General features: G+C 43.7%; 1 protein-coding gene across 1 annotated transcript in view; it reads left to right on the top strand.

The window, feature by feature from the left end:
• The first annotated feature begins 409 nt into the window (after positions 1–409).
• The window catches only part of ASIC2 (acid sensing ion channel subunit 2), a 353,890-nt gene continuing 329,598 nt past the window's right edge, over positions 410–24,701 (top strand). Inside the window, exon 1 of the mRNA XM_036767701.1 lies at positions 410–1,141. Coding sequence (XP_036623596.1) covers positions 410–1,141 — 732 coding nt within the window. The remainder of the gene's footprint in view (positions 1,142–24,701) is intronic.

The following is a 24,701-nucleotide window of genomic DNA, read 5'->3' as shown; positions in this document are numbered from 1 at the left end:
AGTGCCCCTCCCCCAGGATGCCTATCCAGGACCAGGATTAGGGGAAACTCGAACCAGGGTCCCCCGGGGGCCAGGACGACGGGGGCGGGAGCCGTTTGGCGTGGGGCTGGAGAGGCGGTGCCCGGGGGGTCCCCGAGAGAGGTAGTGCGTGGAGAGAGATCCCGGGGCCAGCAGGGCGGGGAGCCGCTCCGGGAGAGGCCAGTGCCAGGGGCGGCCAGCGGAGGCAGTGCCCGGTCCCGGGTGGGTGCCCGCGGAGGCGGCGCCGGGAGGGCATGCCGCGCCACCGGGGCTCCTTCCGGGCGCACGCTTCCCTGGCGCGGGCTGCGCGTTGCTGCTGCTGCTGTTGCGGACTCCCATGGCGGCTCCGCCTGGCCGGGGCTGCCTCCCCCTCCGGCCGCGGACTGAATGAATGAGCCGGAGCGGCGGAGGAGCCGGGCTGCCCCCCGCGGCGGGGGCGGCGGCGGCGGCACTGAGCCCCTCGGGACGCTTCCGCATGGCCCGCGAGGAGTCCGGGGGGGCGGCGGCGGTGGTGGCCGGGCAGCCCGGGGGCGGCCGGAACGACGGCCGGGAGCGGGCGCTCCCGCGCTCGGGGCCCCGGCGAGGGCGGCTGCCACTCAGCCGCGCTAAACTGCACGGGCTGCGGCACATGTGTCCGGGGCGCACGGCGGCCGGGGGCTCCTTCCAGCGTCGGGCGCTGTGGGTGCTGGCCTTCTGCACCTCGCTGGGCTTGCTGCTCTCCTGGTCCTCGAACCGCCTGCTCTACTGGCTCAGCTTCCCCTCGCACACGCGGGTGCATCGCGAGTGGAGCCGCCAGCTGCCCTTCCCGGCCATCACCCTGTGCAACAACAACCCGCTGCGCTTCCCGCGTCTCTCCAAGGGGGACCTTTACTACGCCGGCCACTGGCTCGGGCTGTTGCTGCCCAACCGCACCGCCCGCCCGCTCGTCAGCGAACTGCTCCGAGGGGACGAGTCTCGCCGCCAGTGGTTCCGCAAGCTGGCCGACTTCCGCCTCTTCCTGCCGCCGCGCCACTTCGAGGGGATCAGCGCCGCCTTCATGGACCGCCTGGGTCACCAGCTGGAGGACATGCTCCTCTCCTGCAAGTACCGGGGCGAGCTCTGCGGGCCCCACAACTTCTCCTCTGTGAGTTGGCTCTCTAGTTACCCCCTCCCCCGGGCCTCCGGCTACCCCTTCTCTCCTCATCCTTCCAGGATCCCTGTCTCGGTCTCCGGATCGGGCTGCCAGTTTTCTGGCTGATGCTTCCCACTCTCATGGGGCCTGATTCAAATACCTATCTGACTTTGGGACTCTCCCCCTTTCCCTCTAATCCCTTTCTTTACTCACCACTACCTCGTTGCACCCGGGACCCTGTGTCCCACCCCTACCCCCAGCAGGCTCACTTAAGTGAAGCTGCTAGGGGCAATCTAAAGAAGGAAGAGGTCCCTGCTGCCCATTGGGGTGGTCAGTGCCTTGGCCCCGCTGCCCTTCTAGTCTTAGCTCCAAATCTTCCTTCTCTTTTCCCCATTCATACCGCCCTTAGATCCAGGCAGGTGGGATGGATCCTGATGTCTGGGTAGGTGGGAAGGAAGGGACGGGGAAAGAGGGGAGGCCAGCTTTGTCCAAGTAGGTAGTGCTTGTTGTCTTTGGGGGAGGCGGGGAGGATGGAACAATAATACAATCGATTCAGTAAATGGGCCAGCTGCTAAACACCCAGAGATGCTCCGCAGCCTTAATAAGACTGATATCTCAAACATAGAAGCTCTGTTTAGATTTTGGGGAGGGAACTCCAGAAATGTCACCCGTCATAGAAACTGCAGGTGGCCTGGGTCTTTGCCCAGACTGGGAGGGCATATATCTCCACAGAACCTTTGGTACAGGGGCGGAAGTACCATAGCTCTCCCTGGCTTTCCCCAAGGAAAAGTTGCTAACTCAGGGTTGGATAGAATGTTCTCTCCTGGTGGAAAGCAGCATGGGAAGGGGTGAGAGAGAGGACTCCTAACAGTTAGCAACAAGGAGGTCCTGGGCTGAGGATTTGTAAGCGATGGTATGTGCTCATTCCCCACATGCAGTGGGTCTGGATAAAACACCTGTCTGACAGAAGGCAGATTTGTGGAATCTTGACAGCTAGGATTCCAGGGCCCTAGATGGAGGAAGCTGTCTTAACTATTTGGTGTCTTGTGGTTTTTGTTTTTGTTTTTTTCTTGTTTTGTTTTGTTTTTTGCAAAATGCTATTGAAGGTTGCTGTGTGTTTTAGATTTCATAAAGAAATATATATTTATTGTTGGATGGGGAAGGCTTTTAAAAAAACAGTGATAAGTCTTCAAGAAGCTGGATGGGTACGTAGAGGGTGCTATGGAATGAGCTCTCGAACTGAGTCATAGGACCCAGAGATTGAAGCCTGACTCTTCTTCTTATCATCTGTGTGACCTTGGTGGAGTCAAATCTCTTCTCAGAGTCTCAGTTTCCTCATTTGTAAAATAAGGTAGTTGCATTAGAGACCTCTGAGTCCTTATGATCTCAGAACATGTATTTCCATAGATGACTGAAGTTTGGGTTTGCCATGATTCAAATATGCATTCACCTGTGGGGAAGGACGCTATGTTTCCTGACCTGCTATTTCTGCTGTTCCTTGTTTATTATTTCTTGACGGTTGCACTCCTCAAGCCTCCACATGGAGCGGGCCTGGATCAGAGCCTCCCACAGCATTCTTGCTGGTGACTCTGGGTTTGTCGATTTGTTTGTTTGTCTTTGTTATTGTCCTGGTAAGCTGCTGAACTGTCAAATGGGCCTTGCACTGAAGCTTTTCTCCTCAGGCTGCTTCCTTTGAACAATCATTCCAAACTTTGTAAAGATGAATTTCATCTGTCTGGGATTCTATTTGGTTGGCTGGTTATCGATTGACTGGTCGATTGGCAACCTCCTTGGGTGGTAGCAAAGTAGACATGCTGTATGAAAGCCTCAATAATTTTTAACCCCAATCAGGCATTTATTGGGCACCTACGACAGATCCGGTACTGAGCTAGGTGCTGGGGATGTGAACACTGGAGCCAATTAAGTGCTACCCTCAGAGAGCTTAGATTCTAATGAAGGATAGAACAGGCAAATTAGATACAAAGTAACTGGGCAGTGGCTGGGAGAGACTAGCAGCTGAGGGGAATCAGGAAGGGAAATCATGTGGAAGGGGGCACTTGAGCTGAGTTTTGAAGGAAACTAGGGATGCTAAAATGGCGGGGAACGACCCACATTGGGCTGAAAACTGCAAAAATAAAACCCACCAAGTCACAAAACTTAGAGCAAATTCATATGACAATCCTTCATTCCCTCCTACATGCCCCTTGACCTTTTAGGTTCTCTTGAACAGAACTCTTCCTTACTGTTGGGCCATCCCAATACTTTGTTCATTCTTTCAGCATGTTTATTAAGTTCTTACTCTATCTCAGGAACTAACCGCTACATTCCTCATACTTCTCTCTGTCCAAAATATCCATTTCTACTTTGGGATAGACATTTCCTCCCTCCTCTGAGAGGCAGTATGACACAGTAGAAAGAGAAGTCTTTGGTACTGGGTTCAAATCCTGACTCTACCACTCTGTATCGAAGAAGATCGCATCTTTCTAGGTCTATTTCCTCTTATGTAAACTGAGGGGGTTGGATGAGATGACCTCTGACCTAAGAAAGGTTCCAGCTTCGAATATGCTGTTTAAACCCAGCTAGGTTGGCTGCCTGGCCCTAGTGTAATAGAAGGCTCTGACCTCAGTGCCTCATGCCTACTCCTTCCCCCTCCCCACCACACACACACACACACACACACACACACACACACACACACACATCTCTGTTAAGGTGCATATTCCCATGACCTCTTGTAACCCTATTCTGGGACTTCCTTAAGTCCTCATCACCTAACAGTGGTAGGATAATACAGATACCCTGGCTTTGGAAGTTATTTCTTTTTCCATGATAATTCTCAAAGCCATTTTGGAAGGATCCTTAACCTGCCCTGTGGTCCTCTCATTCTTCCACCAAGAATGCCCCCAATGTGATCAGCTTCATCCAAGACCACTAGCCAATCTCTGGATGGACATTTTATGGGTCAGTCACAACAGGACAGGGATCTAGCCTCAGATATTTTTTCCTATTTAACAGTTGGGAACTTTCTATTAACTTAATATAAGGAGAGAGAAGCTGAGGAACAATGCTTTGAATGATTCCCAGACTTCTATGGTTCTCGAGATCCCCAGAGGAACTTGGTTTTACTGGCTAACAAATCAGCTAGAAAGATATCATGTAAGTGATTTCCCTGAGGTAGCAAACTGACTCTCCCTCATAACCTTTTTTCTATTAGTACCAGTGGACCTTTGCCCTGAATGCAGATTGTACAACTACCTGGGTATGTTTGGAGTTAAGGGGACTGGGAGGTGGCTTTGGGACTTCGCTTTTTCCAGCTGGTTCAGAGTGTGCCTATTTACATTCCTATTTGGGTTTGGTATAATTATCCAACTGCTAATCCAATTAGCATCATTAATAAAAGGAAGCTCACTGTTTCTCAATGCCCATTCTATCTCAGTGGCCCTGGAGTTTCTGGCTCTGGGATTTTGGCACTTCTGCTGTCTTTCCTGGTGTTACAAAGAGCAGCCTTCCCATTCATTGGCTAGGAAGGAGGGTGTGAGAGAGCTGTCTCCAGCAGTTACTGGGGCACCATACTTAGGACACCATACACAGTTAGGGGTTATGTATTGTTGGGGGCGGGTTGGCAGGTGTTTATACTGGCTGCCCTAAGGTCAGCTACAGAACCAGGAAGCAGTGAGACATTTTTCATATGTTAGGGGGCATTCTTCTGCTAATATATAGGACTTGGGGAGGGGATGTGGATACAGATGGAATTGAGGAGTATCACACTCCAGCTTATACCATTCAGAGAGGTAGTATGTCGTAATAGGACACCAGACTTGAATTTCAAAGTCCTGGGTTTGAATCGCAGCACTGCCCCTTCCTGGCCACATGATATTAATAAGTTGTTTCTCCTTTCTGAATGGGAATTTTCTCATTTGCAAAATGGTAATTAATAGTAATACTACTTTCATTGCCTGCTTCATGAAGTCATTGTAAAGAAAACACTAGAGGCAGCTAGAAGGCTCAGTGGATAGAGTGCTGTTCCTGGAGTTAGGAAGATGGGAGTTCAAATTTGACCACAGATGCTCACTAGCTGTGCAGCCCTGGGCAAGTCGCTTAACTTTGTTTACCTCAGTTTCCTCATCTCTCAAATGAACTGGAGAAGGAAATGGCAAACCACTCCAGTAACTTTACCAAGAAAATCCTGTATGGGGTCACGAAGAGTTGGACATGGCTCAATGATTGAACAACAACCAAAGAAAACACTTTGTAAACCTTTTTTTATTATTACTTTTGGACTGGATCTGTGATTTCATTGGTGAGGAAACTCCTTCCATCAATACAGCTCAGCACCTCCTGAAACTTCCAGTCTTAGAGACTTGCCTGGAGCACTAATATATTTAGTGATTTGCCCAGAGTGAACTCAGGTCTTCCTGACTCCAAGGCCAACTTTCTACCTACTACTCCTGTGAACCTTATATTATTAAAAATGTGAATGATTATAAAATATTACTGAGTTTGAGTCCTGTACGTTCACAATGAAACTGCTGTAGGTAGGGTCTATTTAGGAGGATAAGCAAAGTCCCCTTGCTAATGAGAAGCAGCACACTACAGAGGATAGTGCATTGGACTTGATGTCAAGACCTGGGTTCAAATCTCACCCCACATACTTAGTAGCTGGTTAACCCTAGATAAGTCACTCTCCACCTCAGTTTCCTTTTCTGCAAAATGATGGGTTTGACTCATTGGCTTCTGAGGTCGCTTCCTGCTTTAAATCTGTGGTCCCATGAGAGCAGAGGTCTTCTTACTTTCTGGGCAAGCATACGAAAGTGACAAAGGTTGAGCCAATATATAATGACAAACAGCAAGCTGTTATTGAAAGAACCCTTGACTGCAAGGTAGGAGATCTGGATTTACTTCCTAGCCCTGCCACTTACCACCTGTGTGACCTTGAATAAGCTGCTTAACTTCCCTGAGCCTCAGTTTCCATGTCTGTAAAATGAGGGGCTTGGAGTAGATGGTGGTGGTGGTAATAATATCAAATATATCATACATATTATATAAAGATTTCTCTATAATATATTCCTATATATGCATGTAATTATGTGTATGTGATCGCTAACATTTATATGGTACCTACTATGTGCCAAGCACGGTGCTGAGTACTTCACACTGATTATCTCATTTCATCCGCACAATAATCCTGGCAGGTAGGTGCCGTTATAATCCCCATTTTCCAGATGATGAAACAGAGGCAAACAGAAATTAAGTGACTTGTCCAGGGTCACACCATTAGTAAGTCCCTTTCTAGCTTTCAATCTTTGCTTCAATTGTTCTGAAAGGTTGCATTCATAATAGCTGACATTTATCTAACACTTAATGTTTGCAAAGTTCCTGACTTACATTGCTTTATCTGCTCTTCATGTCATTCCTGGAGAGCATGTACCACTGATACGATTTATCCCCTTTTCACAGAGCGGGAAACTGAGAATCAGAGCAGTTCACACAGCGTGGCTAAGAGGTGAGCTAAGAATGCAGGTTGTTCTGGCTAGTCCAGTTTTCACCCCATTAGACCAAATGGTCCCTAAAGTCCCATTCAGCTCTGATATTCTGTGCCTCAAGTGGTAGTTGGAAAAGAGAAAGGACAGGATTCTGGGATCTCAAAAATGGCTGAATCCAAGCAGCTGCCACGGCGGCAATGTACACATTTTCAAAGTGTGAAAGCATAGAAGATGATTGATAGATGTTTCTACGAGGAACATGCAGACTTTTACCCAGTGATTTCACTTTGGGGAAACACAGGAAGAAATCAAATCTAGACCCAGAGCTACAAGCGGCTGAATTGATCAAAATACAGTTGATTCTGGGGTTGGGAGGGCGGGGTTCTCGGAGCCAATCAAAGCGCTGTCAATCAGAGGGCTACACAATTGATCCAGTTGTGCTATTGGGTGCCTGTCTTCTGACAAAAGAACCCCTTCTCCTAGGCATTTTGGTTGGGTTAAGATGCTAGGGATGGATTAGCTACTGGGCCACCTCTCAAGGACCTTGGGAGATTTTTTAGTTCAGGGGTGTCCCACTTACTGCCTGCTGGCCCCAAACTCCCAAGTGCAACCAGACTAAATTAAAATATAATTAAGAACTGTTTAACAAAATAAAGACAGAATTCGGCATAAATAATGTTAATTTATGATTTCTTGAGTTGATTGACAGCCTATAAGGATTCATTTTTATTTGAGTCTGATATCACTGATCTAGTCCAAGCCTTTTATCTTACTGATGGGGAAACTGAAGCAGACAGAGTTTGTGTGACTTGACCAAGGTCACAAAATTCTTTTGCCTGGTGATCAGCTTATGAAAGGGTTCCAGGGCAGCTGGGTGGTGCAGTGGTTAGAATGCTAGGCTTACGAGGACCTGAGTTCAAATCCTACTTCTCTCAGATACTTACTACCTGTGTGGCCCTGAACAAGTCACTTAACCTCTCTGTGATTTAGATTCCCTATCTTTAAAATGGGCATGATAATAACAGCTATATGATAATAACAGCTACATTACAGGGTTGTTGTGGGCATCCCATGAGATAACATATGCATATGAAGTGTTTTACATACCTTAAAGTCCTTTATAAATGCCTAATTATTACCAGGTAAAGTGGATCTAAACAGAGTTCTCTCCTCAGAGGGCTGATGATGGTTCTGGGAAGAAAGAAATTCATTCACAGGGTGTATATGGAAAATATTATACAAAGTTGGCCAAAGCCTGCCCTTGAAATAATTTCTGTGGGGAGTTGGTATTGGCCCCATCTATAGGATCATAGGGTTTAGAAATGAAAGGAATCCAATCTAACCCTCTTATTTTCTTTATGAGGAAACTGAGGCTCAAAGGGATGGATTGAGTTGCCCAAGGCTGCAAAAGTAATAAACAGAAGACAGAAGATTCAAACTGAGATCCTCTGACTCCAAATGATAATAGCCCACATGTATGTAACACTTTTAAGGCCAGAAATATTTTCCATATTTAAATTCTTTTTTTGCAACAATCTTGTGAGGAAGGAGCTATTACTATCTCTCCAGTTTAAGATGAGAAAACTGAAGCTTGGAGATGTACAGGGATTGCCCATCATCACTCACTATCTTAGGTGAGACTTGAACCCAAGTCATCTTGCCTACAAGTCCAACATTCTCTCCATTATGCCTGTTTGCTTTTTAATCCTTAGATGGACAATATGGTATATTATAAACAGTAGTAGCTGGTGGGAACAATAGACATGTAGCTTTGGGAGAGGTATCTAATCTCTCTGATCCTCAGTTTCCTCATTTGTAAAATGGAGTCATGTGGCTTAACTACCTCCCATGCAGGATTCTTGTGTTGAAAGTTGTTAGTAAAACTTAAAGCTTATTTAAATGTGTGAATTACCCCTTAGTAGGGCCAGACCACCTTTCCTGAATCCCTCTCAGAGTTCTGCTGCAACCGGCCCAGACTTGAAGCTGAGCCCTACTAGGAAGTCAGGAAGAGACTATGAGATCCAGATGCTAGGGGGTGCTTTTTATCACCTCTGAGGGCTAGAATCTAGCTCATTAGTCATCTTGCCTGGTGGGTTCTCTGAAGTGCCTCTAGGCTGTGTCTGGGCAAGAGTGCTCAAATTGGCTGCAAATGAAAGATGCACACTCTGCATTGCTTGTAGCCCACCCTCTTTGCTCTGTGAGCAGTGGGAGGGATCTGAACAGCAGATTTCCTTCTTTCTCATTTAATTGGGTGTGAACACCTGTGGTCACAGGGCCTTCAGTGTAAGATGAGAGGAGATGGGAGAGCCTCAAGGCCCTGTATAAACTCTTTTGGGATCCCCAAATACTTCAAAGTAACCTAAAGTATCAATACTTCAGGAGAGATGGCTTTGGGGTGCTTCAGTTATCTGGACATCTGCTAGATCAGTGTTCTTATCCTTTTTGTGTATCATAGACCCTTTTGACAGTCTGGTGAAGTCTATGGACTGATTCTCAGATTATGGTTTTAAATGCACAAGATAAAATATGTAGGATTACAAGAGAAGCCAATTATGTTGAAATACAGTTATTAAAATATTTTTTAAAATAAGTTCACAGATCCAGGTTTAGAACCCCTGTGCTAGAATGTTTCCCTCCTTCTTGCCCTCCAAAGAAGCAGCTAATAAATTTCTCAACTTGTTTTATTGATAATTGCATCTTTTAGAAGGTAAAGGAACCAATAAAGAGAATTCTACACTACATCTGATGCTCAGCCACATAGAGTAACTAAATATAGAGGGAAAGTGACTCCTCCATTTTGAAATTTGTGACAGAGGAGAGAAAAGTTGGACGTAATCTATTTAGATTTCAGAAAAAGGGTAGGAAGAATCTCATTACTAAAAATACAGAAGGAAAGTCAACCCAGGAGGTATGGAAAACTCTAAAGGATGAAATTCTGAAGGCCTAAAAAGAAGAAGAAGGGAACTGTCTAAAGACACAGATGTGGATGCATAGGGAACTCTTCAAATTTAGATTTTTTAAAAGGCATGTCAGAAGGTATCATGACATAGAGTAGCTAGCCTCATAACTAGAAAGACCTAGCTCAAGTCCCACATTTGGCACAAATTGACTGTGTGACTACTGGGTGTATGAGCCTTAATTTCTCGGTCACTTTAATAAGTTGCTAAGAAGATGCTGGCTTACACTGATGGAGTCTCTTTACCTGGAAGTCCCTAATACCAGTGAAGTAACAGGTCTATTTATGTTTATATAAATATATGTGTATATATATATATATATATATATATATATATATATATATATTTATATATTCAACTTCTATTTACAGAAGTTGAAAACAAAGGCAAGTTGCAAAAGATGCATGCGAAAATGTGACATGGTCCTGTAAAAGGATCAAGAATATTGAAAGTCAGAATGAGCTGAAGCTAAGGATAACAAAAAGGGCTGGTTCTTTTTTTTATAAAGTATTTTTTTTTGAGAGAGAGAGAGTAAGATCAGAGTAGGGATAGGATTACTAATTGGGTTGGACAGAACAATGATAACTGATAACAGAGACGAACTCTTTCCTTCCCTCCTACTACCATTTTTTTTCTTCCAAAGAGAATGACTTTTGGACCACAAAGCAGACTAATGGCTAATTGTTGTTCATCCTTCATTTTTAAAGAGGACCAATGACAACACAGGGTTATATCTTGATTTGTTGGATTTGAGTGAGGCAGTTGTTACTCACAATATGTAATGATATAGTAAGAGACCACCTAGCTGCTCTTGATGACATTTTCTGGCTACATGTAACCTGGCCCACTTGAATTACAGTCTAAGGTACTGAAAGAATGTGAGGATGTGATTGTTGAGCTACAGGGGATCAGCGATCTTAGAAAGATTGTGGAGAATAGGACAGGGACTCAGGATTAGAGATGAGCCAGTATTGTCTTGATTTGCAAAAAAGGGAAAAGGATGAAGTCTTTGAACTGTAAGACAGTAAACTTGACTTTGATTCCTGGCAAAATTCTAGAATGTGTTAGCAAAGAGCTGGTTAGTGACTATCTAGAAAAGAAAATGGTGATCATAAGAAATCACTAGTATGGCATCAACAAAATGGGTCATAGCAGACTAACTTCATTTTCAGTTGAATGGTAGATCAGGAGAATGCAAGAGGTAACATTTATCCACAAAGCATTTGAAAAAGTCTCCCATGCTCTTCTTATGGAGAAGATGGAGAGACAAGGGAAACATGATTGTACAATTAGGTAGGTACAGAATCTACTGAATGGATGGGCCTTTTGCACTCATGGTTTGATGTCAGCTTGGCAGGAGTTATGCACCCAGGATCTATCATTGTCTCGTTGCTTTATCAATGACTTGGAGAAGTCAAAGATGGCATACCTATTAGATTTTCAGGTGACACAATGCTAGGAAAAATGGCTAGCACACTAAATGATGAGTCAAGATTCAACCATATCTTAATAGTCTGGAGACTTGGGCTAAATCTAATAAGACAAAATTGAACAGGATTACATATAAAGTCTTATATTTGGGTTCACATAGTCATAGAATCAGAGAACCCTGGAGGTCATCTATTCTGATCTCCTCATTTTACAGATGAAGAAAATAACGCCCAGCGAAGATGAATGACTGAACAAGAGTCACACAGATAGTAAAGGCACAAATTCAAGTACTAGGATTCCAAGTTCAGAGTACTTTCCACTGCCCCCTTATCCCCCTTAGACTTCACAGATTCAAAGTAGGGGAGGGAAGTCATGAGTGGGCAGCAGTTTGTCTGAAAAAGGAAAAGATCTCAATGGGTTGCAAACTCAATTTTAGTCAACAGTTTGATGGGTCAGCAAAGAAAACTGCTGCCATCTTAGTCTTCTGTCTGAGAGATATCACGTCCAGGCATAGAGAAGTGAGAGATGTGCTACTGCGTATCATCATTGGACCCCATCTGGAGTGTTGAGTCCAGTTTTGGATAGCATATTTTAGGAAAGGCAGTGATAAGCTAGAGGAAGACAACTAGAATGGTGAAGGGCCCATGCCATATGAGGATTAGTGGAAGGAACTGAAGATGCTTAACCTGGAGAAGAGAAGACTTAATTGGGGTGTGGGGGAAGGGGACATAATAACTGTATACAGGTATTTGAGTTGGTATGTAAAAGAAGGAATGGACTTCTGTTTGTCCCAGCAGAGCAATGGATGGAAGTTGAAGACAGGTACATTTGAGTGTTTTGCAGTGAAATGCATCCTAGAGGCTGTCAAGCAGGGGCTGGAATCCCATTTGTAAATATGCTCCAGAAGGAATTTTTGTTTCAATAGAGGTTGGAGGAGCCGGCCTCTGAGGCTCCCTCCAGCTCTAAAGTTATGGGATTATGTGAATGTGGGAAATGTCTCTTGGACCTAAGAGCATGAATCCCCACAAGTGGTTTGTAGAAAGCCTTCCCTTTGAGGGTCAATGGAAAAGTCCAAAGTGAGACTAGATAGGACTTTTTCTCTTGGACTAGATTTTTCATTTCATTGGCAAAGAGAATTTCTGGTAAGGAGATTTTCTAATGGAGCGCAACTTATGATCATTGAGAGTTGTCCCAGATATTGAAAGTTTGAGTGACTCATCCAGGGCCACACAGCTGGAGGTTGGACTTGAATCCAGATGTACGTGAGTCCAAGGCTCATCTTCTAACCATTATACCATATTCCCTCTCTGGTTGATAGCATCTTTTGGAGGAAAGGACACAGAATTTGGAATCAGAGAGCTTGTTTTTGGAATATTGCCTATTGCTCATTCTAGGGTCCCTTTATACCCCACCTCCTAAATTACACACACACACACACACACACACACACACACACACACACACTTTTAAACACAAAAACACAAAGCTATAATCACAGTTATGTGTCAAGTCTCAAAGCATCCTAAGATCTTGTGTGGGGGGATAGGAGGAAGATGTAAAGGGGAATAGGTGACCTGCATAATCTGGGTATGCTTGTTTTCCTGGCCTTCTGACTTTGTGGTCAAGGCATGCTCTTATTTCCTGATCTGCTGTGGGCCTCTAGAGAGCAATTTGTTGATCCCTGCCTCCATCTATCTTTTTTTGCAATTAGTTTTTATCTATCTATCTATCTATCTATCTATCTATCTATCTATCTATTTTTAGTTTTTGACATTCACTTCCATAAGATTTTGAGTTACAAATTTTCTCCGCATCTCTCCCCTTACCCCACCCCAGGACGGCATGCAATTTATTATAGGCTCTACACATACGTTCATATTAAACATTTTAACATTAGTCATGTTATGAAGAAGAATTAAAACCAATGGGAGAAACCATAAGAAAGAAGAAACAAACAAGCAAAAAGAAAAAATGAGAGAGCAAGTAATGTGCTTCCATCTGCATTCAGACTCCATAGTTCTCTTTCTGGATGTGGACAGCATTTTTCATCATGAGTCCTTTGGAGTTGTCTTGGATCACTGCACTGATAAGAAGAAATAAGTCCATCAAAGCCAGTCATTGCACAATGTGGCTGTTACTGTGTACAATGTTGTCCTGGTTCTGCTCACTTCAGTCAGCATCAGTTTATTCAAGTCTTTTCAAGTGTTTCTGAAGCCTGCCTGTTCCTCATTTCTTATAGCATAAGAATATTCCAGTACATTCACATACCACACAACTTGTTCAGCCATTCCCCAGTTGATGGGCATCCCCTCAGTTTCCAATTCTTCACCACCAGAAAAAGAGCTGCTATATTTTTGTACATGTGGGTCCTTTTCCCATTTGCCCATCTATCTTCAACAAGTGGGTGACTCCTTTCTGGAGATATTTGAGCAGGAATTTTCAAACAGGTATGGATAGGAGTGGATGGATTCTGGGGTTCCTTCTAGATCTGAGGTTCCAGAATTCCAGTTAATATTACTCACATGCTGGGTAATTGGTCAGTGTTTCATTGGATCAGAAGGTGAATGAGTTTGGACTTGCTTGGAAACCCTACTCCTTGTAACCTGGTGCTGTGTAATGGAAAGATAACTAGATTTTGAACCTGAAGGCCTGGGTTGGAATTCCAGCTCTATTACTCACTACTGTGTGAGTCTAGGCAAGTCAGTTCCCCTCTTGGGGCCTCAGTTTCTCCTCCTGTAAAATGAGGGACTTAGATTAGATGGTCTCTAAAACCTCATATAACTTATGGATTTTATAAGGGGCTTTTGCTCCCATGGCTTGATGACTCTATGCTGTATTAAGATCATATACTGATTGCTGCTAATTCCTTTCTCTTCCTGATTGCCTGGTTTCAAGTTCTGACAAGCCTGAAAACATATACTCCCTCTACATGTCTGCAGCGTACTCCCTTCTCATCCCCACTTTTTGAATCCCTAATTTTTGTATATATTTAGTAGAGATAGAGAGGACAGGCCCTATGACTTCATTGGTATAAGGGACTCCCTCTACCATTGCAGGTCAATACTATCTTATTGTCCTAAAAGGTTGCCTAGAGCCTTTGATAAGTTAGGTGCCTTGCCCAGGGTCATACAGCCAGTATTTGTCAGAGTCAAGACTTGAACCGAGATCTTCCGGAGTTGCTCTCTACCCATTATGGCTTATTTTTATAATTTATATTAACTGATATATGAGATTGTCATCTCCCATGATAGAATGTAAGGTATTCAAGTTCTGCGCTGGTTTCACTTTTGTCTGTATCCCCAGCGCCTAGCACAATACTGGGCATATTCAGCACTTAATCAGTGTTTATTGATGGATTGAGAAAGCTGGAAAACTCTTCTGTGGTCTGATCTAGGAAAACAGCACATTTCACTCTCTCCAACAAAGACAGGCTCCAGGAAAAAAATGAATGCGTGTTTTTCTGGGGTTGGGTTAATGATGCTTTCGGTCCCTATAGCACCTTTAATCTAGGAATTGCTTTGTGTATGTTTCAGAGTAGCCCTCTGGAGGTTACGTTGGTACCTTAGGTGGGCTCTTCCTCATTTTACAGCTGCAAAGATTGAAGTTTAGAGGAGGAAAAGGAGTTATAGAAAAATCATACTCCAAATCAATGGGGGAGAGGGGGAGAGGGGGAGAGGGGAGTGTGTGTGTGTGAGTGTGTGTGTGTGTGTGTGTGTGAGAAAGAGAGACAGAGAGACAGAGAGAGAGAGAGAGAGAGAGAGAGAGAGTGTGTATGTGTGTGTGTGTGTGTGTGTGTGTGTTGGAGAGAGAGTGTATGTGTATTTGTGTGTGCGAGAAGAATGAGAATGTGCGTGTGAGTGTGGGTGGGTGTGTGTCCAGCCCTTAGACCTGTAGATTCCTTTTACCTCATCCCTACCTCCAGGCTCAGGTAAACTTCCCCCTATACACACATCAATGACTTCCAATGAGTTTTTTCAATGATGAGAATAAACTCAGACCCTCCTCTTTATTTGGTTTTCAATTCCCATCATGCTCCTCTCCTGGTAATGAGCAAATGGCCATGCAAATTGTCCAGACCTGTGATTTCATTAGCATAGATAATTCATGATGAGGAAACTCCCTTGGATCAGCACCTGTGCTGCAACTTATAGCCTTAAAGAGATTTCTGGGGCAGGGAGAGGTTAAGTGGATTCCCCTAGGTACTGGAAGACCCCGACATGAATCTAAGTCTTCTCAACTTCAAGGTCAGTTAGTTATCCATTACTCCCGTCTGCCTAGATCAAAGCCTCAATTTGCCTCTGAAAGGCACTAAAAACACTGAAGGGGAGAAACACAAACTAGCAGCTTCTGCCAGCCAAGCCACTGCCCCCTTTCCATGTGGTTTAGTCAGTCACTCAAGGACTCAAGTCAGTCACTTAAACACCTACCATGGGCCAGGCACTGTGCTTAGTGCTAGAAATACAACAAATTCAGTTAAGTCCACAGAAAACACTTCAATAATAATAATAATAATAATAATATCTCACATTTCTTATGTTTTTCTATATATTTATCCCAAGCTACTGTAAAGTGGGAGTGAAAAATCTAATGTTGCTAAAGCTTTTGTACCTTTTCATGTCAGCACCATAGATAGCATTCCCTTTTTATAACTCATTTCTAATGCTCAACAGTTTACATAGCACTTTCCTCACAGCAACCATGTGAGATTTGAAACTGAAACAGGAAACTGAGCCTCAGAGGGATGAAGAGACTTGTCCAAGATCATACATCCAGTCTGTGTGTGGCAAAGCAGGTTTTTTTTTCATCCCCAGCCAGATGGCCCTTGGGCAGCATCAACATCTGTTTCTTCCTGTTGAGAGCTTTTTTTTTTGTTCCCCCAAATATTAAAGCGGTCATCCTCTTAACAATTCGGATTGCATGGCAGATTAGAAAATTGTTGCTACTTTGGTCTCTAAAAGCAATAGATTTCATTTTCTTGTTGAGCCCTTCCCAATGAAAATTATTTAAAAAAAACCAACTTTTAAATGGATTCTGCAGACTGTAGGCTGAAAGCCATAAATCTAAGTGTGATGTTTAGTAAGTCAGATGAGGTTGGATGCCTGTTTTTCCAGTACAGTCTCACAGAGCAAATTAGGGGAAGAATATGATTTATTGAAGCACCTCAAAGACTTGAGAGTGAGGCGTGATTTTATTCGTTTTATTACCATTTATTTTACGCTCTCTCTGTATTCTCCATGCACAAAGATTTGAAAGCCTATTTGGAGAGATTCTCTTGATCCATCAAATTGTAGAGCATACTTTCAAATACCTTGGTTTGGAGCCAGACTGCAGACCAGCTCAGGTTTTCTATTTAACTCAACAAACATTTATTAAGCACTGACTACATGCAAGGCCCAGAGGATCTAAAGACAAAAAAAAATGAAATTGTCCCTATTCCCAAAGAGTTTATATCTCCCTTTGAGGAGAAAGGGAGGAGAAAACATGCACATAACTAAATAGATAAAGCTATACTAGGTAATTTCAGAAAGGAAGGAATACAAACACTGGGTATTGGGAAAGGCCTGTGTACAATGTGGCTCCTGAGCTGTGCTTTAAAGGAATCATTCTAAGCTGGGATTCAGAGGCAGAAGAGATTGAGTAATGCATTCCAGTGCAGCTAGGTGACACCATAGTGCACACAGCACCAGACCTGCAGTCAGGAGTTCAAATCTTACCTCAGACACTTATTAGCTGTGTGATATTGAGAAAGTCACCTGTTTGCCTCAGTTTCCTCATCTGTCAAATGGCCTGGAAATGACAAATCACTCCATTATCTTTGCCAGGAAGACCCCACAAGGGGTCACAAAGAGAGAGACTGAAGACTGAAAAATGACTAAACAACAAAGTGTATTCCAGCCTGGGGGGGAGCCTGTGCAAAGACTTGGAGGTGGGAAATAGATTGTGTGTATGGAGAATAGCCAGCCGGCCAGTTTGATTAGGAACAGAGTAAATACTGTGGAATAATATGCATTAAGACTGAAAAGGTAGCTGGGAGCCATATTGTAGAGGGCTTTAAATGCCAGGCTGATGTTTTGTATTTCTTTCTGGAGACAATGAGAAGGCAAGAGAGTAGCATAGTCAGATTTGTGTTTTAGGCATATCAGTTTGACAGCTGTGTGGAAGCTGACTTGGGGAAGAGAGAAACTGGAAGCAGGGAGACCAATTAGGAGGCTATTGCAAGAGTCCAGGTGAGAAGTGGTTTAGCTCCAACTGCAATAGAGGCTGTTTAAGTGGAGAGAAGGGGATGAATGCAAGAAAGAAAGTCCCTAAGACTTGGTAATGAATAGAATACAGAGCAAGGTTAGTTTGTTTATTTTAACCATTTTTGGTGTCATAGACCCCTCTAGCAGGCCTATGGACCCTCTCTCAGAATAAGGTGTTTAAATGTACAAAATAAAATACACGGAATTAAAGGAATCCAATTATAGGGAAACACATTTATCAAAATATTTTTAAAAATTCATGGACCCTAGGTTAAGCCTACCTCCCCCCAACCAGCTATGGAAGGGGAAGGGGAGGGAAATCAAGGATGTCACTTGGATGACTGGAAGAATAGTGCTGCCCCCCAAAAGAAATGGAGGAGGAGCAGATGGGGGAGGGGGGAGGGAAGAGGACTGAGACCTGTGACGAGGAACTGGACATAATTTTGTCTGAACTTTTCTGGCAATGGATTCCTATCAGATCTGATTCTGACACCAGCTGCTTACGTGCTGTGCTTCCAGGCAGGGTTGATTTAAGATTCAAATTTCTCTGAACAGCTGGGGATATTTAGCATCACTCTAATTACATTATATTTTTGACAGTACATGAAATGAGAACCTTTTTGTTGAATATTCTACAAGCAGCAAATACTTTAACCAACAAGGAAAACACGACTTCAATTTTTACATCAGAAGGCTTTTTTTGTTTTTAAAATACTTGCCTAGATGAGGTGGCTTCCATTATTTATTGTGAAAAATGTTGAGCTTGTTAAACTTGACTTGGCTGTTTAGGCCATAGAGTACAGTGGTAATGAGACCAAGGTCATGATCAGTGTAACTCATATTAATGTACAGTTTATGATTTTTTTTCATTCCTTCATTCATTTGTCATAATGACTGCTAGGCAGAGAGGGCAAGCATTACCATTTTGATTTCACAAAAGAGGAAACAGACATTCCATGACTCTTTGAAAATTAAATGGCTAGTACATGATGCATCCAGGAGTTGGACCCATGCCTTTTGTGTGGGACAAAGCTTTGGTAATGAAAAGTTTGGTTTGGAATATGATTGGGTTGAGGGGAACTGATTCCAGGGGGCAGGGAATTGGAAATGTAGGTCTAGGGCTCAGGACAAAGGTTGAGAAAACAGAGATTTGGAAGACATCCATTCCCATGGAAGTCATAAACTCAGGAAGTGGGAGAGAAAAGAGAAAATAAGGAAAGAAGAGAAGAGGGAAGAAGGTAAGAATGTGGAGGATACCTACATTTCCAGTCTGGGAGGGTTGATAAAGCCAGAGGAAGAGTTGTCAGACAGGTATGACATAAAATTCATGAGTATAGAAGAGAGACAGAGAAGAGAAAGATGGCACTCACATTTTAGAATACTGAAAATTTGTCTGGGTGTCCACCCAAGTTACTTTCTGTGTCTTCTCCCACCCACCCCCGATATCCATCCCTGTCTTTCAATCCCCAGTGCCCCTTTACTGAAGCTCCCCTATTTATGCCAACTTGTAGAATTTCCAGCAGGGTAACAAAGTGACCTAAACTAACTATGGGTACAGATAGTTTTAGGCAAGGAGTGAGAAGGAGGGAAGTTGATTCCCTTTGGGGGAGGGGGGATCTATTCCCTAAAATTCTTACGCTTTTATACAGACTCTTCTTTTCCTATCCCTCCTGAACTTTCCTTTAAAAACTCTAGTTTATAGTTTTGATGACTTTTGGTAACATGGTTGAAACTTTGTTGGTGGTGGGTTTGGGTGGCTGCTTTGTGATTCTGATTCCCTTGTTGTGGACATGAGCAGAGAACATAAGAACCATAAGAACAAAAGAAAAGTCTTGGCCATGATAGTTTGAAGTTATTAATCACTTGTAGGGCTCATTTGAATTGAAAGGGACCTCAGAGGGTATTTGGTCCAACTGTCTCATTCCATAGATAAAGAAACTGGAGTCCAGAGAGGTTAAGTGAATTGTTGGTGGTCACATGGGTGGGAATTCAAACTGTCAACTGGACCAGATTCTAACCTGTGGATGCCTGGAGCTGAACAGAGCAGGCTAGGGACAGGAGAGTGGGGAATCAAATAGAAGTTCAATTTCAAAGTGAGGGAAATGGCTTGCAAGCAAGGAGGGATCTAGACACATGTGCCAGGGCTCTACCCCCTAGTGGGGGGACCTGCCTTACTATAGACAGATCTCAATGCTTACACTACTGACCATGCAGTGAATTGTAGCCCTGATAATGAGGGGTAACCGCAACAAGCCATGACAAGTTTGATTCATAGGCCAGCTTCATGACCAAAACTTGTCCAAGCTTGTCCAGTGCTTGTCTGAGCTCAGAGAATGCCAGGTGCTGGTCAAAGCAATGCGATAATTACAGGACTTTGCAAGAGGGTGAGCGCAAAGGATTGTTGTTATGTCAAGCTCTGGGTGCAGCCTGCTTGCTGGGCCTTAGCTCTGGGAAGCAGTGTGTCTCCTAATAAAATCTTGACAGAACCCAGATTTTTTTGCACTGTATTACATTTTAATGAATACTCCAGAAGGAAACATCCACAGAAGGTTCCAGGGACCATCCTCACCCTTGTCAGCTTGCCCTTCTTTGAAGCTCATGTTTTCCTAGCAGAGGGGTAAAAGTATATGTTATCATAAGGACTGGCAGCCTGTTGCATACCTGCCAAAGATGGCCATGTGAGGTGATGAGGGCATGTGGTAGAGGAGCCTTCAAATCAGAAGGCAGAGGTTCTAATCTCTGCTTAGCCATTTGTAATATGTGCTGCTTGGGCAGACATTATCTCACCCTCTGCCCTATGATGACTTTCTCCCTAGAATTACAGATAGTATCCAAGAGTTAGCAGACACCTTAGAAGCCCTCAGGGCCAGCTTGAGTGAGAATCTCAGACGAGCGGTCCTCCAGCTTTCCCTTAAAACCTCCTAAGATGGGCCATTCTTCTTTCAATAGCTCTAAATATAGGGAAGTTTTTTCCCCTTATGTCAAAATGAAATCTTCCTCTTGACAACTTCCACCCATCGGATCTGGTTCTGCCCTTTGGGCTGAGAAGAATAAATCAGATCCCTCATTCACATGATGCTATATATTTGAAGATAATTGTCACATTAGCTTAAATCTTCTGTTCGCTAAGCTGTTTCTCCTTACTTCTTTTAGTTGATTCTCCTGTATGGTCTCTAGACATCTCTCCCAAAAGTATCCTCAAGTTCCAATTGGTCTGAGGGCCATGAAATCTAAACCTCTCATTTTACAGGTGAGGAAACTGAGGGACAAAGTGGTTGACTCAAGGTCACAGGTAATAAGTAGCAAAGCCAGGATTTGAACCCAGGTTCTCTGGCTGCCAAAGCCAATGTTCTTTCCACTTTTACTGTACAGAGGCAGATAAAGCATGGAGGAGTCAGGAAGATGAGTTCAAATCCTGCCTCAAATATTTACCAGCTGTGTGACCCCGGGCAAATCACTTCACTTTTGTCTGCCTCAGTTTCTTCTTTTATAAAGTAGGAACAATAATAGTGTCTCCTCCCTCTCCCCCTAGGGTTGTTACAAGGATAAAAGGAAATAATATTTGTAAAGTGTTTCGGAAACCTTGTAATACTATATAAATATCAGCTATTATTCTTGTTACTACATCAGAAATGGTTGGATCTTCCAAATGCTTCTAGTTTGGTCACTGACTTAATAATCCTCACCTTCTCCTTGGCTCGCCACTCTGTATCCTGGCTCAGCTTGGCCTGGTTTGTCTGGCTGCTGCCTCAGGTGACTCATGGTCCCTTGCTGTCTGCCTTGGTGCTTCTATGAGTGCTCCCCCCTGGTTCTCTGCCATCCTGTTAGTGTACCATGACCAATAACCCATTTTAGACCAGGGTGAAGGTGCCACCATAGTGGGGCAATGGCAATGATGGCATGTGTATATCAGGGGCAGCCTCAATATCTAGAACCTGGGTCCTAGGGGTCCTAGCTTTGTGCATTCAGCTTAGGGCTCTGGTTACTTCCCCTCTGTCACCTTGACCCTACCACTCATCCGCCTTACTTTGGGAGCTGGATTTCAGCTATGCTGATGGGGCTTTAGAGCTGACAGATGCTATAGTGGTCGTTAGTTGCTTCTTAGATCTCCTCTAGTTCTAAATCTCTGGTTCTATGACTTTTCTGTGCCTATTTTCTCTTCCGTCAAGTGAGAGCTGTTAGCCTTGATGGTCTCTAAGATCCCTTCCTTTGCCAAAGCTGTCTGAAACATATCATTGTTGGAAAATGTGCTTGTGTCATTGACATTTCCAGGGCAGCGAGGTGGAGCAGTGGACCTGGAATAGGAAAGGCCTGAGTTCAAATCTTCCTCAGACACTTACAAGCTGTGTGACCCTGGGAAAGTCACTTAACCCTGTTTGCCTCAGTTTCCTCATCTGTCAAATGAGCTGGAGAAGGAAATGGCAAACCACTCCAGTGTCCTTGCCAAGAAAACCCCAAGTGGGGTCACAGAGAGTCAGACACAACTGAAACAATTGAACAACGACAACATTGACATTTCCACGTCTCACCTGAACTCTCTTCTCCCATCTCAATTAATCTTGGAAGTGCTGCTTAGTCAACTCAGTTCTTTTCCATTTGGAAATGTTACATACATTTCTTCATGAGATAGCCATTTCCCCTCCCACCTAGGCAATGGATTTCCAACAGTACTGAAGGCATCTGGGCATCGCTGAAATGTTAATGTCAGCATGACCTTTTGGGCAGTACTCTTGTTTAAAAACAGCTCCAAAAACCCCACAGGCCAAATTTGAAATAGTATGAAGGGGCTACAGTGCTATCCTGGGTCAGGGTGATATGGTCCAGGGCCTCTTCTCAGAGGGCTACGTTATGACTTATTAGGAGCTAAGATTTTGGTGGTTAATGAATATTATCATAAAGTCTTACTCCTTTCAAGTTCAGTCAGATTTTGCTGATTCAGAGTTTAATGTTATCCTTTGAGGGATGGTTTCCCCCAAAAGAAACAACATGAGAGTTTTTGGTGAACTGTTATTTCTGCTGAGTCCTTGAGGAAATAGGAAGCAGTGGAAAATTCAAGTGGCTTTGATTTTCAGGAATACATGCCTGCCTCACTCATCACGAAGCCTCCCTGAGCTACTGTTTTCTCATCTATAGGAATAAAATAAGAGGATCAGGCTTGACTTCCAAAATCCCTTCTGGCTTTGAAGGTAGATCATATTAGATCATCTTATCATGAACTTATAATCATCCCAAAGTCCAATGGAAGTAAGGAAATAAGCATTTATTGGATGCCATGAGTTTAAATCTGTCCTCAGACACTTAGTAGCTGTGTGACCCTGGGCAAGTCACTGTTTGCCTCAGTTTCCTCATCTGTCAAATGAGGTGGAGAAGAAAATGTCAAATCACCCCAGTGTCTTTCCCAAGAAAAGCCCAAATGGGGTCATGGAGAGTCAGACAGGACTGAAAAATGACTCAACAACAACTACTATGTGTCAGGCTTTACAAATATTATTTCCTTTGATCATCACAAAGAAACAAAACTAGACCTTTTGTGGATAATATGATAGACTACATAGAGAATCCTAGAGAGTCATTTGGTCCTCACAATCCTGGGAGATAGGTGCTATTATTATCCCCACTCCACAGTTGAGGAAATTGAAACAAACATAGGATCAAGCCACTTGCCCAGAGTCACAGGTAGTAAGTGTCTGAGGCTGGATTTGAACTCACATCTTCCTTATTCCAGGTCCACTGCTCCACCTAGCTGCCTCTCAATGGTATTTCATTAATTCGTTCTTTGTTTACTATTGCTGGTGCTCTCTCAGTTCCATTGCAGCCCGTTCAGGTCAGGAGGGATCATTCAGACCAATGAAAGAGGACATTTAGGCAAGCTGGATCTGTTACTAGGAAACCAAGCAGTGGGGCCAAAATTGATAGGCCCACCCCATCCGAGGATTGGATATAGTGTCTAAAAATTCGTCTGCAAGGAATCATTGGAGATTACCTTTGAAGGGTTAAGAACTCAAATATGTTGGAGTCTACAAAAGAGGTCCATGGCAGTAGTGCCTCTGACAGCTGCCCGAGGGCTTCTGCTGCTTCTGAAGACAGAGCGATACAGGCTTTCAAGGACTGTCCAGTCTGTCCACCAGTTCCATTAGACCTCAAGAATCTTTCCTGGCTTCTGACCAAGCCCTCTCCCTGTCAGTGACCTTTATCAGAAGCACCTTCTCCTGACCAGAAGGGTGGTTCTGAGGGGTTTAGGTAGCTCCAGGCAATCATAATCCACATTTGGTCAGGGCTTTGAATCACACAGACCCTGATGCTTCTTTGAAATTTATAGTATGCCGAACATCATCAGAGTTGGAACTTAATCTTTGCTCTCATGAAGAGATTCGATAGCCAAATTTCACATTATAAACAAGGCATATATACATGTGGCTGTTTAGCCCACTTGATACAACAAAGTTCTCAAGCACTGTCACAGAAGCCATTTAAGCACAAGGGGCCATGTGTAACTCTTATTCTTACCACCTGTCTGGTCTTGAACCAGACACTCCCCTCCTTAGAGCTTCAATCTCCTCATTTGTAAAATGGAAGTACTGGGCCAGATGATCTCTAAGGTTCCTTCCATCTCGAAATCCTATGACACTACAAATGTTAATTACAAGCAGTCCTTTTGATTTGTTGGAGGAGGCAGGCACTGCATTTGGCAGCTTTTATCTGTGTTACTATAAATGCTTGGAAGTAATAAGTATAATTCTTAAAACAATTTCTAAAAATTCAGAGCGAACTTTTCCTACACGTTCCAAGTTAGTGAAGCTGGATCATCCTACAAGAATTTGAGCCAAGCTAGACACCTAAGGAGTGAGTTTGTAAGATCACAGATTTAGAGCTAGAGGGACTTTAGTCATCAGTTAGTCCATCCCCTCCCCATTTTACAGTTGAGGAAACTGAGACCCAAAGAGGTTAAGTTAATCCAATCCAATTGGATAAATACTTAATTAGCACCAACTAGATGCTCAGCTGCTAGGCATAGAGTGACAAAAACAAGAAAGACCTTGCCTTCAAGGAGCTTCCATTCTACTGTAGAATGAGGTTGGGTATATGGGGAAGGGTGCTCCTTTATCCAGTGGAATGAATGTACCTATGTAGCATCATGGATACAACACAGAGCTGGATCAAGGAACACTATCCCCTATAGCTAAGCTTTCCTTTCCACCCCTGAACTCCCTAGCAGGTTAAAATGGTAGAAATCTTTATTATTTAGGTCACTTAGCAACAAAGCCAGCTCCTAGGGCTTCCACTTTACATGCAGGCAAAAGCACTTCACTAGGAATCAGAAGACTTGGGATCAAGCCCTGACTTGAAACTTACATAAATATGTTACTTCCTTCTTGGAGCCTCAGTTTCCTCATCTTATAAGATAAGAGGATTGGGCTCAGTGCTTTCTACAATTCTTGGTAGCTGTAAAACTATTAGG

Source organism: Trichosurus vulpecula, chromosome 7 (genome assembly GCF_011100635.1).
Source record: "Trichosurus vulpecula isolate mTriVul1 chromosome 7, mTriVul1.pri, whole genome shotgun sequence".
Taxonomy (NCBI): Eukaryota; Metazoa; Chordata; class Mammalia; order Diprotodontia; family Phalangeridae; genus Trichosurus; species Trichosurus vulpecula.
The sequence above is the reverse complement of the archived record's forward strand: the minus strand, read 5'-3'. Positions and strand labels throughout refer to the sequence as shown.